This window comes from Gopherus evgoodei, chromosome 14 (assembly GCF_007399415.2).
Source record: "Gopherus evgoodei ecotype Sinaloan lineage chromosome 14, rGopEvg1_v1.p, whole genome shotgun sequence".
In the NCBI taxonomy this organism is placed as follows: Eukaryota; Metazoa; Chordata; order Testudines; family Testudinidae; genus Gopherus; species Gopherus evgoodei.
In genome coordinates this window covers 30419136-30435354 of record NC_044335.1, presented here as the reverse complement: position 1 = coordinate 30435354, position 16219 = coordinate 30419136, and the positions used below count along the sequence as shown (strand labels likewise).

Here is a 16219-nt window from a genome sequence, read left to right as displayed (position 1 = left end):
GGTGGGGTCTGTGGCAGTGGATCTTCACTGTGGGTCCATGGGGAGGGGAGATCAGCCAGTAAGGGAAAGTGGGGGAGGGGAAGCTGTGGCCAGGCCAGTGGCAGGCAGCAGCCTGGCCAGGAGGCCGGGTGGTAGGGGCTGACGACTCACTAGTGGGCCTGGCTGGGCTCTTTCAGACTGAGGAGGACAGGAAGAACCTGGCACGGATGCAGGACCTGATTGACAAACTGCAGAGCAAGGTCAAGAGCTACAAGCGCCAGTTCGAGGAGGCGGTAAGTGCCAGGCTGAGATCCCACACCCCGGCCCTCCTAGGCAGGACACACCTGGCCCCCTCTCCTGCCAGGGCTCAGCCTGCTCCTGAAGAGCCTGGGCTTCCCCATAGCCCAGCACTGGGACCAGAGTGAGCCCAGGCCCAAGCCAGCCGGGGTCCTTGCCACTCTGCCAGGGAGCCCTCCTTGCAGCAGAGGTGTGAACATGCTGGCAGGGCAGGACAGGACAATTGTACGCGCCTGCCCAGCCTGTGGCTGGGGCCTAGCCTCCAGGGCTGGGATTCCAGCACCCCCCCTTGCCGAGGAAGGAGATGTACAAAGCTGCTCAGGAATTGAGGGGCTGGGAATTCAGGCCAGGACCCCCCCCTCAAAGCAGAGGGTGCTGCTGGCACCTCAGTCCAGGCCGTGGCTCATCCTTGGAGAGTCCTGACCCCCTTTGCACTGCTGGGCGCAGGAGCAGCAGGCCAACTCCAACCTGGTGAAGTACCGCAAGGTGCAGCACGAGCTGGACGACGCTGAGGAGCGGGCCGACATCGCCGAGACGCAGGTGAACAAGCTGCGCTCCCGCACCAGGGACGTCATCACCTCCAAGGTAAGGTGCCAGCTGCAGGGCCTGGCTCTGCTGGGGAATGGGGGCTCAGCAAGGCCTGAACTAACCTGGACGTGGGTCCTGAGGGGGCAGGGGAGAGAGCACAGAGAAGCTGCCCGGGGCTACAGCCAGCTCCATGTTTGCACCAGCTCCATGGGCAGCGAGTCCCATGGCTGCAGGCTTATCAAATGGGCCCACAGACCCCCGCTTCCCTCAATTGCCAGGCCCCCTGGGGCTAGGCCAAGATCAGCCAGGAGGAGGTCCAGACCAGACCAGACCAGGTCCATGCAGGGAACAGCAGCCACTCCTGAGAGTGAGCCATGTTCTGCGACTCAGATAGGTGCCTGGCACAGGCCCCTGCAGAGGGCGCTGCCACTGGCAGGACAGTTGCACCCTGCGCCTCCCCAGTAAAACGTCCCTGAGTCCATGTTTCTTTTCTGTTGCCAGCATGAGGAGTAGGAGCCGCAGCACCCAGCCTGCTGCCATCACACCCAGCTGTTGTGTGTTAGGTGCAACTGGCTGCAACAGTCATTGCATCTCTGTGCTGAGTGAATAAACAGCTTCCAAAGAACACAGGCTCCTTGCTGTCTGTGGGGCAGGAGGGCACCCCAGTGTGGCTCCGTGCACAGGGGCTTGCATCAACCCAAGAACAGTTGGCACCAGGCCTGCAAGAGGAATGTGCCAAGAGCCAAGCAGCGAGGGGAACTAAGGCAGGGAGTTTGCTACCAGCTAGGACCTAGTTACCCTTTGGGATCAGCCCCCGAGAGGGCGGTGGGAAGCTGCCTGAGAGCACACATGGCTGTGCAGGGAGCAGCCCGATGGAGGAGGTGGGAGCAAAGGGATGGGACCATGGAGAGTTTGGTATTAACCATTAACTCTGGTTTAGAATTGCACAGGCCAGGCCAGCTCCAGTACCCAGGTGGCAAACAAGCCCCAGCTGTTATTTAGCCCCTATGAGCAGCACTGGCTGGGAAGTCCCAACCCTCAGCAGAACAGGCCCAGCTTTGGCAGCAGCTCAGCAAACTATGCTGGCTCCCCAGCACGGTGCTTCAGCCCTGCTGCTGCTCGAGGGGGACACGAGCCAGGGAGGGGAGAGATCAGTTATTGGAGCAGGCCCCTGGAGGAGCCAAAGAAGTGGCTATTTCATTGCAGCGCCAGGTCCATTGTTGGAAGGGCTCCCGTTACCCCCCGCCCCAAGGCTGTCTTCATCAGGACACAGCAAGGCAGCGACTGGGGCAACGTTCTAATATCTTAAATGTGTGACCCAGCTTCAGGTCCCAAGACTGCTTTTTGCAGCAAGCATGGCCTGACTCACTGACCTCAGGGCGAGGGAACAATCTCGAGTGGCACTGGAGTGAGAGGGGAACACAGGGCTGCTGAGGTCCCCAGGATGCAATTCTAGAGTCAGATCAGATATTGAAGGGGGAGCTACTGCAGACCGTGCTCCCGCTCTTCAGCTGCAAGGACTGGGGAGACGCTACTGAACAGGCCCTTTTCCTGGGGCTGTATGGACAAATCAATGCATAGTAAGGGTGTGGCTACGCTGCAATAAAACACCCATAACTGGCCTGCAGCAGCTGATGCAGGCTCGTATTGCTATTAAACTGCAGTGGAGACATTCGGGCTCAGGGATCCTGCTGCCGCTCGGACTCAGAGCCTGGGCTCTATCCTGAGCCAGAAGGTCTGATACAGGCCAGCCATGGGTGCAATACTGCAGTGTAGACAGGCCCTAAGAGGGCAGGGCTTTGGTCTCCCTCTCTCTGCTCTGCAGGGCAGTTCCCAAGGAGGCAGCACTCAAGGGCATTTAAAACCCTGGCGAAACAGAGGGCGACAGAAGAGCACCGCTAGGCTCAGCCACTTTTCATGTTCCCCTGTGCCTGGAACAGCCTTCCCCTCCACAGGGCTCACCTAGCAGCTGGTCTCACTCCCCCCTCCCCCATCTTTGCTCAGCCTCTCCCCGCAGCCACCTGGCCACTGTGGTAGACGACTTTCCACGACAGCCGCAGCTCAGAAACGCTTTCTCCTGTCCACAGCCATTGGCAGTTGTTTAGACAGTGAGCTTTTTGGGGTCACCAGCCTGGGCCTTGCAGGTGTGCAAGGCAGTGGGCAGGCTTATGGTGCTGTATACAAGTGAGGTAACTGCATAAGGCCCTACCCGCTTGTGGTTCAGAAATGGGGTACATTGAACTGCCTGCAGACTGCCTGGACCTGGTTTGGGTAACTTGCGCACAGCCAAACTGTGCGGGGGACGAGCCAAACTGAGGTTAGGCTCCGGTCAAAAAAGTGTTCAAATCTCAAGCACTCACCCACCATCCAGCAAGGAGTTTAGACTTCAGCCAAGAGAACACCCAAGGCAGGGACGAACACCAGAGCGAGTAGAAAGCCAGCGAGCCCATAGGCTTTTGGAGAGGACCCCAACCTACGAGGGAGCGTGACATTCAAACAGGGATGGGGCACAGATCCTGTCACCACAGTGGGCAAGAAAGACATCTCTCCACCCATTTCTTTTAAAATAGAGTCTTTAATAGTTTCCATTTAATACGCTTGTTTGCAGTTAGTAGATTGGCAACAATCTGGGCAGCAAAAACCTCAGCAATGCATTCGGGATAGTGCAGAATTCCAGGAACATGAACCAGCTGGGATCCCACCGCCACCCCCAACGGAGCTGCTGAAAACCACACTAATGACCGCAGCAGCATCAGCGAGCTCTCTGGTCCATCACGTTAACACTCCTGCCCTCGCACCATTCCCCCGAGACATTTTCATTGAGTAACAGGTTGCTACCACAGTAGGAATGAAGGACCGAGCCACCTCTGGCCACTTGCAGGGTAGGTTTATATGAGCGGCTAACGTGAACGTAGAGTTCCATGGAAGCCAAGACAGCGTGAGTGCGAGCTTTAACCCCGGCCTATTTGGTGCCTTAAAACAAAGCTAAAAAATTGTTAGAAACGCTCAGTTTACGAAGGATCCTCTGTCCTTTCACATGAATCAGACAGAGCCTTCCCTCCAGGGAGACCAGACCAGCTCAGCTCCTTCACGAGAGGAGAGACTGCTTCCTGCACACCTGTCCAAACCAAGGCAGTTCAATCAGGTGATGAAAGAGTCCTGGCTCCAAGATCAGTCCCTGGAGCTGCTAAAATACATGAAGACAGGGATGTCTAAAACAAAGGCAAACAGCTTGGCCCCTACCTGCAAGTTCCAGAAATACACAGATTAAGTTAAGAGCAAAATATATTCTCTGCAGATTATAGCATCAATTTTTGGATGCAACAATTAGCTGAATTAGGGAAAAGGCATTCTTGTAACTTAAAGCCTTTTCATCTGAAGCATTTATTTTTAAGTGTACATCTGTTACAGTTAAGAATAAGCAAAGATTCACCAAACCCACAAATCCCAAGAAAAACAAAAAAACAAACAAAAAGGACAGATGGAAAAGAAATTTGCTCCCGCAGGAAAGCTGGTGAAGAGAGTTGCAGCTGCCATGGCAAAAGGTTCTCCCGCTGTGTCTACTCATTTTGGAGGAATGGCATCTGCTGGAGCTGTGTGTTTAAGTGAAATCTTCCTAGGGGAAGGAAATCCCTCAGGGGCAAGACATTAATAGCTCCTTATAAACTCTGTTAAAGCTCCAGTTGGATGCACTGGCTCAGCAGTTCTGGAACTTGTTGGCTCCTGACTCTGTTTTATCAGTCAGTCTGAATGTGACCCGCATGGGGCGGACACCAAAGTATGGATTAAGACTATCCTGGGCACTGCAGCATTCACTCAGGTCTAACAGTGTAGCCATTTCAAAGATGACTCCAATTACAAACAGGTCACTCTTCAGAATCAAGTTTTTCAGATGGCTCAATCCAATGTCAGAGGCTGACCATCCGCCCTGCATGTTCAAACCCTGCTTCAGGGATCCAAAGATTTGTATTCCCTTTGCTGGGAAAGGTCCTACACATTAAAAACAACCACTGCGTGTCTGTCCCCAGACTGGCTACGCTGTAGTTGCTCTCCTTTCCTTCTGGCTACAGATCAAGGCTTGGGGGAGGTGGTACTGGTCACAGAAGGGGAGGACGCTGCAAGTCAGAGATACCCTCCCTCACTGCAATATGTTTGAAGGATGTTTCCCAGTAGCTGTCTGAGCTACCAAATATTAGTGTAAACTTAACATATAAATAATTAAAATTTCCATGTACAGTTTGGGGGAAGAATAGGAAAATGGGTCTCAACGTAAGCCACAGAGGCATGAGATCTGCTTTAAATGCAGTGGCTCAACACCACTTCAGCACTGCACTGACTTATTTCATTCCAAGAAATCTTGGGCCACATCCAGTACCTGGCCTTTGAACGACCTGGTCTGATGCTGTTGATTAGGAATCGCAAGCTCAGGCAAAGCAGTCAGATTTTTGCCAAACCTGTTTTTTAGAAACGTATTTTACAAAGTTATTTTGACCAAAGGTCTTTTATTCCCAACATCTAGCAGTGTTACTGTGATTAAAACTACTACTCTAGGAAAAACCTGACATCTCCAAGTAAATATTGCACTTCAAAATTAATATTGGTAGGTGGATTCAAGGTACTGAAGACTGCAAGCTTAGACTCTGGTGTTAGGTTTCCAGGCACAGCTGGTTAGCACTAGCCGTGTTCAAGAAATGGAGAACCTTGCAGCAAAAGCAGTGCTCCTGAAGGCAATTTTAAAACCAGATTAGTAACCCAAGAAGGGACAAGCCACAAGTTTAAAAATCAGTAAATTTTAATCTGTTAATGCCTGGTCAAAGCTAGTCCCCAGACTGCAATTTCCCATCACTGAAATGTTGCTGCTCTCTGCCGACAGGAAGGAGCTGCTGGAGGAGAGCAGGAGGAGAGGTTACCTCCTAATGGAACAGCACAGACAGACAGATGTAGGCTAAACAGATTTATCACCAAACAATCCAAAAGTGGATGGTAAAAAGGTGAATAGAGCTACAGCATCCAGGAATTCAAAACCACACACAATCTAACCCACCTTGATCCCCACACCCCAGCACACCCAACCCTGAAAAGACTGCTCCTAGTAGATGCGTGGGGGGCATCTGCATGCGTTTGGCCTGTCAGGCCTTGGTTTGGACGGCCTGGGGCCTTTCCTGTGCTTTTTAACCTGCTAATTCGGGTGGCCACAAGGAGAAGCTACAACTAATGTGGAGTACCCTTGTCTAGCCACGCTACACTGGGGGTGCCAGAAAAAAAAGGTTAGTTTTTGCAGGTGATTATTTTTATCCCGAAACTGGAAGCTCCGTCCCTGAATGTGTCGCCCAGATAGCTTACAAAGTCCTGTCCGTCAGAGATCAGAGGTGGGGGGAAGAGTCTTTAACAAAGCAGTAACATCCATGGTTCCAAGCCTGCACACGCATACACACGCACACACTACGCAGCGTATCCCTGAAAATCCACCATCTGCCAGATATCCTCCAAGCGCTGTCCATTTGAAGCCAGTCTGAAGAATCACTCCTCAGTAAAATCTCTGTCAATGTCCATATACGCCTCATCAATATAGCTAATTATGGCACAGGGTGATGTCCGGTCGGGACTAAGCAGTATAGATACAGTCTCTTTCCAGTAGGTAAAACTAATACATGAACTCTGTGGAGAGAGAGAGAGAGAAAGTCTAATTAGATGACAGGCTGCAAATAACCCTGAAGTTCATTAGTGTGAACCTGAGTTGCCCCCAAAATATGAGCTACGAACATGAACCAGATCTCCTTTCTCCTGTGCACCAAGCAGAGAGAAACCTGAAAGTCATCTTACATTCAGGTCTGATTCTCTCATCAGGCCAACATCATAACCGTCAGTTTACCATTACTCCTATTCGGCTTTAGGAAAGCTTTCCCACACAATGGAAACGTATCCAGCACAAACCAGATGATGCTTGTCTGTACAGGTTTCAGAGTGGCAGCCGTGTTAGTCTGTATCCGCAAAAAGAACGGGAGTACTTGTGGCACTTTAGAGACTCAAATACATTTGTTTATTTGAGTCTCTAAGGTGCCACAAGTACTCTTGTTCTTGTCTGTACAGAACACAGCCTGCACCAATAAATATCTGGATAAAAGATTAATATTGGAAGCAGCAGAACCCCAAACCACAACGCAATGGTTATGGAAGACAATACCGTACTCTCACGTAGACCTCTCTCAGCTGGTGCCTACATGAGAAGGATCAGGCATGCCAATGTGTCAGTGACAAGAGACAGGATGGACGGACAGCCATGTGCCAAGCTGAAGTGGAACACAACAATGGTAGAGTGATGTGCTGTGGCAGTTTCAGAGATGTGCCAGCATCTCTAGCAAGACACTAACGCACACAAGGAGAAGCAGTCATTGTGCATTAACTGCACAAGCAGATAAGACAATGCAATGCCTGTGCATTGCAAGGAGCTTGTAGCCCTACGAATTAATCTGCTTGTTTGTATAAATGTCTCTTTTCTTATAAATTTGAGTATTTGAGGTAATAGGCTTATAGATTTATATTAAAAATATGTTTCGCTGTAATGCAAGAGACCTACAGGCCCAAACCCTATATGTTAAGCTAAGGCAAAGTTAGTACATTTTGGGACCCTTACCCAGAAAAGTAAAAATCGATAAAAACACCCATGCAGGTGTCTAGAGACCTTTTGCCTAAACCAATAGACAATGAAAGAAGGCAAAGGGGATTTTTCGAAGTGGTACCCACAGACTTAACAAGGACACAAGTGCATACATACTTGTCATCCATATGCACATAGATATTAGCCTATGGGGTAAGTGTACCCTAACATTTCTGTGGGGGAAGGATGAAATTTGGGCATAAGAGGAAGGATTTCCGACCAATGCCCTATAAAAAGGTGACTGCCTCCCAAATGACAAGATGAATCTACCCTTCATTGTCAAGTTTGGAGTACATAATATTGTATCATCATATGTATCTCTAGAACAACAGTAATACAATTGTAACTCTGTAATTCCAACTGTTTTACCATTTGTCTACTATTTCATAGATTTTAATAAAAGGTCTTTATGACTGTATCTGTCTCAGTGTAAGCTTCCTGTCATGCCCTCAAAGGTCCTTTTATAAACTCTGTGAAGCCTGATTCAGGACAAACTTTATCTTCTGATCAAACAAACTGACAATTAATATCCATATTAATAAATTAATTAAAATTAAACAAACATTAAATTAAGTGGATAAATTAAATCAACATTAACAACATACCCTGAATCAGGCTACAAGCTCCATTGTGCACTGAATGATCTATAGGCTTGAAGACTGGTTTTAGCCTGTAATTAACTCCAACAGGGAATGCCAAGCAGAAGAAAAGATCAGAAACTTCAAAGAAATCACAAGTCTGCACCTTGCATGCAGGATAAACTCAGCTCCTGCCCATAACTGCATCCTTCCACTGTATCTCCCTCTTCCATTTTGTGGAGTCCAAGTGCCTCACCATACCGTCCCGGGCCCTTCTAGCTATATCCCCTCCCAGCCCAGGCACATGGCTTTAGTTGTCTCACCTAAGGAACACAGGCTATTACCCACGCTTGCTAGCCTGCTCCTAGGATAACAGCTGTTTGGGAAAGGACTCAGGAGTGGGGCTCTGCTTACCTGGGTTAATGTACAGAAACCTACATTGATGGATTCTGTAGGGAAACCAACACAGTAGCATGTTGCAGGCTGCTGACCCAGATTCTTTCTGGCACCTCACACCCATACCAGGCACTTCACTGGCTAGATGCAACAGCCAACTTACTACTATACAAATAATTGCATAGGTAAGGACACTTATTTCTTAAGCATCCATTAAGATGGATTATGTGTAAATATTATACCATCAATAGTGGAAGTGAATTAGTATTATATATTTTACACAAACCAGGGGAAAAGAACATAAAGGCTGCTAGGTCAAACACTCAGGTTAGGAAAGGTTCCCTGGGTAACCCTAATTCAGCCCTCTCCTGCATGTGTGTTAGGATACAGACGGGTGGGGGAGGGGGTATCTTACTGGCCCAGGTTCTGGTGGTGAGAGAGACAAGACTTCAAGCTATACAAAGCTCTTCCTCAGGGCTGGGGAAAGCACTCAGGGTACATCTCCACTAGAAGCGCTGCACTTCTGGTGCAGACTTTCTAAGTAGTCAGCTTCACGACCCCACCTCCGGCGAGTGGCGACAGCCATGTTGGCGGGAGAAGCTCTCCTGCCCCCACAGCGCCTACACTGGCACTTAGGTTGGTGTAACTCATGTTGCTCAGGGTGTGAATTATTCACACCCCTGTGTGACACAAGTCATACTGAAGGAAGTTCTAATTAGACAAGGTCACAGCTAAATACAAGATTAAATGGATCGTTTAGTAGAAGTCATTTAGCATATATTCTAAGGGACCATTCAAGGTGATACAGACTAATTGCAGTTTGACTCACAGGATCCCATTCAGTGCACAGGAGGGACGGTGCACACTGAATGAACTGATTCCATCTTTTGATTTCTCATTGTTCAAGGTGGGGCCCAGGCCTTACTGGGCACTATTCAAGCCCAGCTCTGAAGGCAGAATTATTAATTTCCTCATGGGCTTTCTTATGGCACTCATCACTATAGAACTGAGTGTCTCAAACAATTTATTTTCATAAAACACAGTCTTCTGAGAGGGTGCTATTGTAATACAGAAGATAAATATCTCATTTTACAGATGGGGAAGAGAGACACAGATTAAAGGTCAAAATTCTCCAATTGTGGATGCCCAATTTGAGACATGGAGGACCTGATTTTTCAGAGTGCTCAGCACTGTATAGCACTTAACACAGTCAAACAGCTCTCAGCGACTGCAGCTGCAAGTGCCCAGCACTTCTGCAAATCAGGCACTGGCGTTTCAAGCTGGGCACCCAGAAAATGAAGATCACAGTTAGTGACACCCCTGTGACAGGTTTAAGTGACTTGCCCAGCACCACACAGGAACTCAATGGCAGAGGCAGAGAGAATACAATTCCCACCACTTTAACCATGAGATTGGCCTTGCTCTTTCAGCAGTGCCCAGCCTCATTCACGACACACCTTCTGTGACTCAAGGGCCTCTGAGTGCCAAGTGGCATGGGGCACAGGAGTGCACAAGGCTTACACGGATCCTCTGGGGTCTGGTATTTACATACAAAGTTTAACAAAAAGGGCCATCTATGGTTTGTGCTGAAAGCCTGTCACAGCAATCATCTTAAATCACTGCAAAGTGTGTGTGTGCATATGTATTATATAGAAAAATATGTTCTTAAAACCGGGCAGTTAATGGCAGCTCACCCAGAGGTAACACGCCTTAAGACAGGTTCCACCACACAGGAGGTGGGAGACACTTATCTCCCTGGCTGACCATTGCACGTCTTCCAATAGGAGTCTATTTGCATGTGAGGAGAAGAAATTAACAGGGTTGGGAATGACTATGCTGTTTACAGGTGGCCCAGTGTACCTAGAGGTGCAGAAAGATGCCCTGGCACCCTCTCTCAGGGGAGGCAAGCTGCCAGTAGGTTGGATTTATGAAAGGAGGGTTTCAGCCATCCAGGTTGAAAAACCTGTGAGAAGGACGTTAGGTAAGCAGGACCTTGTTAGACAAGAGGGGATCTTGTCGGTCAGTTTTAGGCTCCAGGAGGTGTGTTATTATTTTACTGTATATGTAACTCTGATCGCAGCATTTCTGTTTGCTATACTTTGATTCACTGTTGTTTATTAAACAAACAGATTTGTTTATAAAGAAAGCAAGTGTCAGTGCTGCATGTGAAGTGGTGTGGTGTCCTAAGGTGTAACTAGTAAGCCGGGCTGTAGGGTTCCTTTGGGAACAGCGGGTCTGGTAATTCTGTGAGCATCCAGTGGAGCAGGGGCTGGACACCGCATGGGGTGGTTGGAATACTCAGGAGTTGGAGTGCGCCTGTTGCTTACCTGCACAAGGACAGCAGAGCCTGCTTAGGCTGAGAGTGGAGTGCTTGTGTTGCCTGTTGCTGGTGGAGACAGGGACTGACTGTTGGCAGGCACAGACAACACTTCCTCAGACTAAAGGCAGGTGGCAGCAAGATGCCTCGCAGCCCTGGGCACCCCCAGGATGCATCACACGTCTGCCACAAATGAAGCAGGATCCCACAGACAACAGTCTCTTTCACTACACAACCCTGACTCATCCTAAGAGGAGGTCCTGCCTCTGTGCTGAATGAGGCAGGGGAAAAAAATAGTATGTGATCATGTACTGAAAGAGTATCAATGCATATGCACAAGAGGGCCATGTAAAGGTTGGACCAACAACCTTCACCCTGGCTTCTCCCATCTTTTGAGTGCTTGACTTCGCAACTTCATTTTTAAGCTTGTGTGTGAAAAATCCCCCCCCCCCCTTTTTTTTTTTTAAAGAAAACCAAACACCAAATTTCTTCATGTGTCATCATACTGACATCCCCAGAGTTCATCAGCAGGGCTGGAGCCTTTAGATCCCCGCCCAGAGCTCTGCTGTTGGAGGACAGAGTAACTGGGAGCAGGAGTAGTTTGTGGACCAGCACTTGGCCAGTGGGTTCATAGACATTTGCTGACAGCAGAGGGATGGAGAGACTCGGGAACCTTGGGTTCCAAGCTAGGCAGTGGAAAGGAGTGTGCTCTAGAAAAGAGGTTCTCAGACTTGTACCAGTGACCCCTTTCACATACCAAGCCTCTGAGTGTGACACCTCCCCCCCAGCCACCATAGATTAAAAACCACCTTTTTATATACTTAACACCATTATAAATGTTGGAGGCAAAGTGGGGTCTGGGGTGGAAGCTGACAGCTCGCACCCCCCCCATGTAATAACCGTGCGACCCCCTGAGGGGTCCTGACCCCCAGTTTGAGAACCTCATTGTAGAATATCCCTTCTTGCCCAGTCCTCTTCAAGCTGTCCCAGTCCTGTCTCTTCCTCCATCCCGGCTCCTTGTCCCAAGCCAGTTCCAGTCTCAACTCCTGAGGCTTCTCAGACCTGTTCCCAGTCTCCTTGCTGAGCCAGTCCTAGCTTCAACCCTCTGTTCTCCTCCATCCCAGCGTCCTCACCCCCTTGTTCCCAGTCAGTCCCAGTTTCCTCCCTCCCCCCACACACCCTGGCTTCCAGTTGTGCCCCCAACCCACGTTTCCCCATCCCCACCTCCCTCATCCAATTTCATTATTCTCTCACACACCCTCCTTGTTCCAGTCTCTGCCCATCTCGTCTGGGTCTCTTTCCACCACTCATACAAGTGGCTTTGCATCTGATCAGTCTCCGCCCCCAGGCTCAGAGACCCAGACACCCTCCCAGCTCCCCCCGTCCCAACCAGCTGCCAATCGCAATTTCCCAGTTAGGGTTGGTCCTGCTTTGAGTAGGGGGTTGGACTAGATGACCTCCTGAGGTCCCTTCCAACCCAGATATTCTATGATTCCCCCTCACCACTAGACTCCTTGCCATCATCTATTTCCACCCACTCTCACCTGTCCAGCTAGGTCCTCTGCATTCTTATCAGGCAGCCTCCACCCCCTAACTGCCTGGGCACAGGAGTGGGGTCACTTAGAGCACCAGAGAGGAAAGGTTTCCTCCCTGCTTTCAGTTCAGATGCCTGAAACTGGCAGGGCCCATAGCAGCCAGGAACTGCAAATGCAGGGGAAGTCTTGCAGGATTATAGCTGCGACCAATCTACAGTCTCTATTGAGCAAGTGTGAACTGATTTTTTCTCCCAAAAACATATCAGATTTTGGTGCATTTTCACAGAAATGGCAAAAGGTATATCCCTGACACAAAGACCAGCCTACTGCCAAACTTAAAGTCCCTGCTCTAAAGCATGGATGCCCTAAGCTTTTGAGGGGAAAAGGGTCACTGGGACTTTAACACGAGGAAAAAAAATTCCCCTAGGCTCATTCTCAGAAATGGCTAAAGTTCTCCCAAAGAAATCAGCCTGAGACAGACACTTGGCATGGAAAATTTCAGCCGAACAGTTAAGTCTGGCAAAAAAGTTACAAGTAACCAGAAAAAAGGGTCTTATAATAGAAGTGTTGAGCAACTTGCCACCATGCTGCCAATAACACTAATTTACATCCATGATATATGCTGTTTACATTTGTATCTCATCCAGCAAGTAACCCAGATGGTCAGATTTGTATCTATTTATAGCCTGCCATTCCTAATTTCTTTCTCATTAACTTGAAGGAAGCATGGACACTGGGTTAGATACTACAGAGAATGTTTGCTTGTTAAGTTCCCCATTGGATATTTTACTTCCTTTTCATGGAGATTAGGGCTGCTGATTAACTGCAGTTAACTCACGTGATTAACAAAAAAAACAAAATATGATTTAAAAAATTAATCGCGATTAATCACACAGTTTTAATTGCACTGTTAAACAATAGAATACCAATTGAAATTTATTAAATATTTTGGATGTTTGTCTACATTTTCATATATAATATATTCTGTGTTGTAATTTATTTCAAAATGTATATTTGTATTACAAATATTTGCACAGTAAAAATGATAAAGTAGTATTTTTCACTTTACTTCATACAAGTACTGTAGTGCAATCTGTGTCATGAAAGTGCAACTTACAAATGTAGTTGTTTTTTTTTGTTACATAACTGCACTGAAAAGTAAAACAATGTAAAACTTCAGAGCCTACAAGTCCATTCAGTTCTACTTCTTGTTCAGCCAATCACGAAGACAAGCAAGTTTGTTTATATTTACAGGGGATAATGCTCCTGCTTCTTATTTACGAAGTCACCAGAAAGTGAGAACAGATGTTTGCATGGCACTTTTGTAGCCGGTACTGCAAGGTATTTACATGCCAGATATGCTAAACATTCATATGCCCCTTCATGCTTCGGCCACCATTCCAGAGGACATGCTTCCATGCTGATGATGCTCGTTAAAAAAATAAATGCATTAATTAAATTTGTGACTGAACTCCTTGGGAGAGAACTGTATGTCCCCTGCTCTGTTTTACCTGCCATATATTTCATGTTATAGTAGTCTCGGATGATGACCCAGCACATGTTGTTCATTTTAAGAACACTTTCACAGCAAATTTGACAAAACACAAAGAAGATACAAAAATGAGATTTCTAAAGATAGCTACAGCACTCCACCCAAGGTTTAAGAATCTGAAGTCCCTTCCAAAATCTAAGAGGGACGAGGTGTGGAGCATGCTTTCAGATATCTTAAAAGAGCAACACTCCGATGCAGAAACTACAGAACCTGAACCACCAAAAAAGAAAAATCAACCTTCTGCTAGTGGCATCTGACTCAGATAATGAAAAAGAACATACATCAGTCTGCATTGCTTTGGATTGTTATCGAGCAGAACCCATCATCAGCATGGACGCATATCCCCTGGAATGGTGGTTGAAGCATGAAAGGACATATGAATCTTTAGCACATGAATATTCTGCAAGGCCGGCTACAACAGTGCCATGAGAATGCCAGTTCTCACTTTCAGGGGATATTATATTATGAACAAGAAGCGGACAGCATTATCTCCTGCAAATGTAAACAAACTTGTTTTTCTGAGTGATTGGCTGAACAAGAAGTAGGTCTGAGTGGACTTGTTAGGCTCTAAAAATTTTAGACTGTTTTATTTTTGAATGCCTTTTTTGGTACATAGTTCTACATTTGTAAGTTCAGCTTTCATGATAAAGAAATGGCAATACATTTCTTGTATTAGGTGAATTGAAAAATACTATTTCTTTTGTTTTTTTATAGAGCGAATACTTGTAATCAAAAATATAAAGTGAGCACTGTACACTTTGTGTTCTGTGTTGTAACTGAAATCAATATACTGGAAAATGTAGAAAACATCCAAAAATATTAAAATAAATGGTATTCTGTTATTAACAGTGCAATTACTTTTTTTTTTTTTAAATAGTTTGAGAGCCCTAAAGGAGATATCTATGGGTCTGGTTGGGTGAAAGCTGATAGACAAATGCTGAATTTTATGACTTGTTTTGAACACTCCTCCAACCTCTCTATTAGAGAGGAGTTTAGCTTGTCTACATGCTTTAAAAGAATCATTTACACATAGTGCTTAGGAAGAATATAAATGACATTGATGGCATGGAGGTTGAGAAGTGAGCTGTCGTACAAAGGGGCAGGGAAGCTAACATGAGACTATGGAAAGGAATTGAGCACAAGGAAAATTAAGGCTTAATTTAATATTAGACTAAGCATCAGGAAGACTTTGGACACCTAAAGCGGTTGAACCTACCCAGCATTTGATCCAATTAAGACAGAATTTTCTGTAAGTAAAGCTATCGAGATGGGGTTAGTCCCTTCAGGACTGTCCAAGCTACCAATGACTACTGCTACCAAGGTGCACAGGACAATTCAGCTGTTTCTTCAGCCAGGGCACATTACCTGGTACAGATACAAAGGGGCAACAAAAAGTTCCATTTAGACTATTAACGGATCAGGACTTACAAGCCACCGAAAAGGAGCATCATTTACTTTTAGTGTTGAGGTTATATGGGTTAACATTCTAACACTGAGATATTGACAAGTTAGAGGGAGTTAAGAGAAGAGCACCACCAGCAGATTAATGAGCAGGAGGGGCTGTGTTAGAGTGAAAGCTTAAGAGACCTGTATTTGAATCACTTGGCTATCCGTGGGGCAAGCATGACCATGTGGGACAGAGAGGTGCATTAGCATAAGATAGGGAAAAGCTGGGCTGAAGAGTATGAAAAGCTTCCTGATATTGAAATCTACGAAAACTGCATAATGGCTCCTCACATACACACTCCCCTTCCTGCCCACCCCAAGGAAAGTGGCAGAAGCCCATTGCTTGCGACATTTATGGCAGAGCTCTAGAACACTACACTTTCTAGGGACCGATTCTGCACTCACTCCTCAGGAACCTGGCCGGAGTGCCTAACAGGTCTTTGCCATCTCTGATCTGATCAGAGGCTAGAACAGATCCAAGCCCTACAGTTGCTTCACACTCTTCTGATCATGTGCACCCTGGCACTGAATTGCTAAGACACTATAAAAGCACTTTAGGAAGTTCCATTTTCTTACTTCCCTCAAAACTTCTCATTTCTCCATTTGTGCAAGCTGGCCCACTAAGACTACCATGGTTCTCCCCTAGGGCAGGAGATCAAACACATACATTTTCTAAGCAGGTGCTGTCTTTGTCCTTGTTGAGGTAATGCTGTTGCCAGAATCGCAGGAGACTATGAAAGTTGTTCAGGATGAACCCTGGGTATTTTTCTGTATATTCCATCTCTTGCAGTGTGTGCAGGTAGAAGGGTAGCTTGTCTTTCCTTCGGGCCAGCATTAAGATAACTAAGCTTGTGTTCAAACAACTGACATTTTCCTAAAATAAAGGAGACATGGGAAATCAAGTTACAGAAAAATGCAGAGATCAAGTATTCC

General features: G+C 47.1%; 2 protein-coding genes across 2 annotated transcripts in view; one reads left to right on the top strand and one right to left on the bottom strand.

Moving 5' to 3' along the window:
• The window catches only part of MYH7B (myosin heavy chain 7B), a 55208-nt gene extending 53779 nt beyond the window's left edge, over positions 1 to 1429 (top strand). Inside the window, 3 exon segments of the mRNA XM_030533814.1 lie at positions 177 to 272; positions 724 to 861; positions 1306 to 1429. Coding sequence (XP_030389674.1) covers positions 177 to 272; positions 724 to 861; positions 1306 to 1317 — 246 coding nt within the window. The 3' untranslated portion in view covers positions 1318 to 1429.
• A 1930-nt stretch (positions 1430 to 3359) lies between these two features.
• TRPC4AP (transient receptor potential cation channel subfamily C member 4 associated protein) overlaps positions 3360 to 16219 on the bottom strand; it is a 63239-nt gene continuing 50379 nt past the window's right edge. The window contains exons 18-19 of the mRNA XM_030533815.1: positions 15954 to 16160; positions 3360 to 6462 (exon numbers count right to left, since the gene is read on the bottom strand). Of these exons, the coding sequence (XP_030389675.1) occupies positions 6325 to 6462; positions 15954 to 16160 (345 nt within the window). The 3' untranslated portion in view covers positions 3360 to 6324. The remainder of the gene's footprint in view (positions 6463 to 15953; positions 16161 to 16219) is intronic.